Below are 6,000 nucleotides of genomic sequence, written 5' to 3'. Positions count from 1 at the left end.
ACAAATTTAGTATTCATTTTTAAACAAACTCCCAAAATTTCAAGAAACAAATTTAGCCTTGGGGAAGAATGCCATTACTGATCCCATGTTTGTCACTTCTTTTTGTTCAAGTGCAATTCATTTTTAAACCAATTCCGTATATATATAGGTAAAAGTTCAAAGCCCAAAAAGAAAAATGCAACTCCTAGAAATTGTGACCTTCCTTGGAGAGAATGTCCTTATTTAATCCCACAAAAACCCAACAAGACGCCCACTTATTTTCTATATTCTAGTATTCAGTCCAATATATTTACCCAACAGTCAAAAAACGATTTATAGTGAATTAATATAGCCCAAAATCAAAAAACAAAAAGAAAAGGGCTCACTGCCATGTCACAACCATGACAGTTCCTTGCCAGTATTTTCTGTTAGAAAGTGTCAAAGATTGTGTTATTTATGAGACATAAATATTATCGTAATGCCCAGCATATTGTTGATAGCTAGGTCTAATTTTTTTATCACTGTAATGTAAAATGACCAGATCATTACAAGGTAAGCTTTGTCAGATGCTTTGAACCTACATTCTTTCCATATCATGTGCCTACTAGATTACTTTCAATCTATTGTAAGTTGCAACGCTCCTGTTGAACTCGACATCAACGAAGCTGCATAACAACAATAGTATTCAATCAAGCCAACTCCTTATAACAGGAATCTAACAATAATACATTGAAATTTATAAACAAATTCCGAGGGCATAGCAATCTTGTTCAATCAAACTTCCCACTTTGCAAACAATATAGTACAAAATAAAGTATTGGTAAGTATTGATAAATCTAAAAACAACCGAAGATACAACTGTAAATCCATGGCCCATGTGAATATTTGTGTTTCAAAATGAGCTCTTTTTTGCTTGTAAAATCAATCATTATGTATCCTATTGGAAATGCAATAATGCCATTTACGTATTTGCAAACATCGTGCAAGGAGAATTTGATCTAGTTAACCTGTAATGGAATTAGAAGAAGTTCTCGATGATTGCACATTTGGCTTAGGTGGGTTAAAGCTGGAAGGGCATAATTTATACAATGCAAATATGGTAAAGCTCTTTGCTTGATGTAAATATTATAATCAATTATTCAAGTTAAATTAAACACAACAAACAGAAAATCAAAAGGCCCAAAGGAAAGCCAAACTGAAGACTGACAAGCTAGAAATAGGAAGCCTGCCAGTTGTCCTCCATGCAACCCATGTGTGTGCCACTTGTCCTTCATGCAAATTAAACTCTTGCATGAATCTAGCAATTTAAATACTAATTCTTTTATTGCTAATATCATTTAGCCATTGTTGTCTAGTCGTATAAGTTCTGTGATTTGTAATATACAACTTAGCACTTATAATATTCAAGACCATTAAAATATCTATCACTGAGCTTAATTTGAACTTAAAATAAAGTTTTGAGATGTCAAAATAGGTAGAGCTGATGCCAATCCAGGCCTTGTGCAGTGATTTTGTTTTACAGGGGCCTACTATTGGTAGCAAGCTCCATATTTGCTCTAAAGCACCATCGGAAGCGAATGTGAAGGTTTGATAACAGGAAGGAGAAAGCCAAGTTTCAGTGTCATTTGGGCAGCAAGTTTACATGTTATTTTCTGCTTCGTCCATACCTTTCCCCCCATTCTTTTGAAACTTGCAAAGCCATAATCTTGATTATTGGTCGGAGTGAGTTTCAAGAGAAATCAAGCTGAGAGGAAACTCTTTAAGAGTGTAATGTCCCCATTTGGGATTTTTCCTTAATTTAATCCTGAGACAACCATTCAGACTTAAAGTGAGAACTGTAATATAAAATTCACCCAAACTGAAAACACTTCATTATGATATTTAATTTAAAAAATTTTAAAAAAATAGTTCAGAAGATAGACTTATTTTGATTCACTTAATAACTTTCCCTGGGATCGTTGTCAAAGATCAATAAACTCCGATCATGTATTGGGCCTTTATATCAACCAATTATCGCACCTCTTGCAATTGCTAATATTAATCATTACCTCTGTAGGTAAGAGGTAATAGCTGGTGGATGTTTGTTGTCTTATCATCTTTTACAATCTTGCACTCTTATCTATGCTGATGTTGCTCCTTAATGAAAACACGGCTTCTAAATTCCCATTGCTGTCCCTTATCTTCATGTATTACTACATTGGTGAATCTAGACCATGAGGTCGCTGCCTTCTTGTCTATTACTATCTATTTATTCTGATCCATAACGATGAATAGTAATCCTCCCCGGCACCCCCATTGGGAACGATATGAAGTCTCTTAATATGCGACAAGAGGGTGTGATGGTGAAGCATTGTACCCTCCTCCCTTAATCGCGTCTCTTCATAAGTGCCTAATTCGTATTCATATATGGATATTAGTTATTTATTCTAATCATACTTCCCCATGATTATTCGTTGCTAGCACCGATTGCATTTGATACCCTTCAAGTATGATCGCTGTATAATAATCTTGTTAGGTTGCGGTAAGTTATGCTTACATTCCTATACCCATTGCTTGATCACTTTTTAACAAGTCTTCCATAAATATTTGTTATTTCACGGGCATTGGTTACTTGTGCTTAATCGCACCTTACATAATCGATCATGGTATTAGTCTACCTTTAGTCATCGCTGTTGGGCAAATTTGCCGAAACAATATCTCCAATGCGTTTTTAATGCAAATCATCGTCCTTTCATTTGATGCAGCGAAGAGTACTAATTAGTGCTTTCATTAGCTGTGGATGATCTGATACATTCTCCACCATTGTCTTGACCAAGAAGATTGTATGCGTAACTCCTTGCACCCCAGAGTTATGTCTTCCTCAGTGTCGCCCGTCCAATGACCATCTCATGAATCACCTGCTGATCCTTATATTGTTCATTATTTATCCTTCTAATCGTCAATGCTTACCGGACCATAAGCGCTGACTAATAATATCAATGACTATCTTTTTTTTCTTAAGTCTTTATGACTTCATCGCTGTTATCTACATATTCCAAACACTGCCCACTTAGATCGACATCGGTATTACTAAGTCGATACTTGTGTTTTGTTATTGTTCATAGAGGTTACTGCTACCCATGGAATGTCATCCCACAAGGACAAGGCATGTAATAATCCTTTTTAACCTATTCATGGTTTGTATCATACATCAAGAGAATCAATTCTATATAATCACGGTTTACTCCACTTTAATAGTGACAGTAAATGAATAGTGCTATTTAGCTATCAATCTCAACATTATCTCCTATGCCTTAGCTGGCATATATTAGATATCTCCCATGTTCTTGACTGGCAACTATTGGTCTTTGTAATGACATATACATGTGGTGTATCATTTATAAAGATAATACAAGGAGCTTTCTTAATATCAACAACATTCGGTGAGGTTCAGTTTGGGGACATCACAGAGCGCCTAAAGATTCACACATTCATCAAGCCTTTACAGAAATTACAGTGCTATTTGTGTGTGAATATATGAATCTGTTTCATTTCATGTTGTTTGTGTGAAAAGATTTGTTGCAGTTGGGAGATACTAAAGAATTATAAATTCATGTTTTGGCTGTAAATTTTTCATATGAAAAGATGTCCCATGACATGTATATACGCGTATGATAAGGAAAGATTTTTCAGAGGCACAATATATGCAGTACAATAATGGTACATGGATAAGTGTTAGTGTAGCATTAAGCTTGCTTAGGGGTGGACTGTTCTTGGCCACGTGCCATTTTTCAGCCTAGTCTTAATTTAGTGGTTAAATGCCTATTCTTAGGGTCCAATAAATTTAGCTGGCTGGTTCTCTATATGTATCTGCCAATTGTGAGTTCATTCATTCAGCATTCAGACATTGCATTCTGTGTTTTTTGTTTACTTGCAGCTAGCAGCATGTGTGAGCTTGATTCACATAGCTCAAATCAGTACAGACATTGATCCAATTGATCTTGCAGATTCTCACATGGTATTAGAGAGAGATTGGATTTCATTTGCTGGCTCGGTATTACTCTAGTTTTTTTTTTAAAACACTATATGCATGCGAATCTTTGCTCTGTACACGGGTCCATATTCTAGTCATCGTGTTTTGTCCTGCCAAGCCTTGTGCAGAAATCGTGAATCAACTTGCATCATTGGTGGCATTGAAGTCATATCATCTCTGAGGTCCATGATGATCTATTTTGGGGCAGTGTTTATATCTCTGTGCATTGACAAGCTTCAAATAAAGCATCAATCTGTGCTAGGATGCGAAAAGCATGCAAACTCACGATCATAGAAGAGAAAACAGCAACAAAGCCAAGAGAATAGACATTCAAACCAGTGATTTCATCACATTTATTGTGAGTAAAGGACATGTGAACTAAAGGATGCAAGTTTGTTATAGGCTGGAAACCCTTATATTGTGCAACTTGTAGATCACAAGACATGAAGATACCTGAACTGGTAATTAAAAGGCATGATCTGGTGTATAAAGGCACAATCTGGTGTTTGAGGGCGTGGATCTATTGTTGCAGGCCGCTCTGCATTCATTCTAACCGTTGGAAATAGCATATAAGGTTGATGTTTTTCTAAGCAATTTAACAAACCAGGAGGTGTGAGTTTATATATTTTGAAGGCCTTCAAACCATCAACAAGCCACAAGTCGATTTTATGCAGTTTTGCAGGTCGATAGGTGCCATATAGAGGCAAGACTTGAAACCAGCTACAGCGCAGCAACCATTAGGTATTTATTGGTAAAAGGCAAGGTGCAAGAACCCATGCAAAACTTGCGTAAACTAGTGGCATATCAGTGAGTAACGAGTTAATCTTTATATGTGACACTTTGTCTTCACATGTAAACGCCCATCAAAATTAAGACATCAAGAGGCGTTCAACCTGCTATTAAAAGGCAAGCTTTGAATTTTTTTTATGCATATGTGCACTAAAATTATGAAGTGCCAAAATCAGAGATCTCAAATTCAATCAAGGGGAGTGTTCTTGTGTCATGTTTTGTGCAATTCTGCATGATTTCCTTTATTTTTTACATTTTTGCACTTCTTTTCTTCTGCAACAATTTACTTCTAGCGTTGACTCGAATCAATCCATCATGACTTCAACACCCTTTAACTATCATGACTAGAAACTACAAGTTCAACTTGTGCTGAAGAACAAAGGGTTGTATAGGGTAACAATGGGCATTGAGAAAGAACCTGTTGCTGAGGAAGCTAAAGGAAAATGGTTTAATAGTTGGATTTCTATCTGAATGTATCTTCTGAACTTTCTTTCATGTAGAGTCCTCGAAAGCACCCAATGAAGTTTGGCTTGCATTAGAAAAACTCTTTGGGAAGGTAAGTGAAATGGGAGGTCATGAATTGGAGAATGAGCTCATCAGTTTGAGTCACAGTTCTTTTGACACCCTAGAGTACTTATTCACCAAATTCAAATCACTAAGGTTGCATTTGAAAGAACGTAGAATAGAGAAAAAGAATGACCAACTTGTTCTTTCTACACTCTCCAAATAAGGTCTTGACTATTCTGTGTTTGTATCTCCCTTTTACTCCACCAAAAGGGCTCTTGGAACTGCATGGAAAATGCCTTCACCCTTTAACAGCCATTGCAAACTAATTTATTTCCCATTTCTTTTGTCAAGGTGCAATCAATACACATAAGTTTATGGATAAAAATCTTATATAAGATGGAAAGGAAATCTAACAGCTGTAAAAGACATTAAGAGCTATAAGTAACTAAACCCAACAGAAAAGGCAAGAAGGCTCAAATGTCTGAGATATACAGCCAACAACAATAGGCATTTTGGAGAGATGCTTCAAATGAATTATACACAAAAATCCCAAATGAATATTTGAAATTTTCCTATATTTTTCTATTGCCATCCCCTGCCGTCACCAAAAATGGCCTCAAAAAATCCTGTTCCCAAAACGTGTCCCTATGTCCTGGAAACTTGTGGATCATAGTGTATCTCCCTATTGTAAGTTAATTAATTCATTCAGCATT

General features: G+C 36.1%; 1 protein-coding gene across 4 annotated transcripts in view; it reads right to left on the bottom strand.

Annotated features, from left to right (window-relative positions):
* Positions 1 to 300: 300 nt before the first annotated feature.
* The window catches only part of LOC131075366 (bHLH transcription factor RHL1), a 41,389-nt gene continuing 35,689 nt past the window's right edge, over positions 301 to 6,000 (bottom strand). For all 4 annotated transcript variants that reach the window (XR_009113198.2, XR_009113199.2, XM_058012196.2 and 1 more), the window contains exon 8: positions 301 to 644. Coding sequence is in view for 2 of the 4 variants with exons in the window: in XM_058012196.2 (XP_057868179.1) it covers positions 636 to 644 (9 nt within the window). In the remaining 2 variants the exon portion in view is untranslated. The remainder of the gene's footprint in view (positions 645 to 6,000) is intronic.

This window comes from Cryptomeria japonica, chromosome 2 (assembly GCF_030272615.1).
Source record: "Cryptomeria japonica chromosome 2, Sugi_1.0, whole genome shotgun sequence".
Classification (NCBI taxonomy): Eukaryota; Viridiplantae; Streptophyta; class Pinopsida; order Cupressales; family Cupressaceae; genus Cryptomeria; species Cryptomeria japonica.
This window is presented reverse-complemented; position numbering and strand designations above follow the sequence as displayed.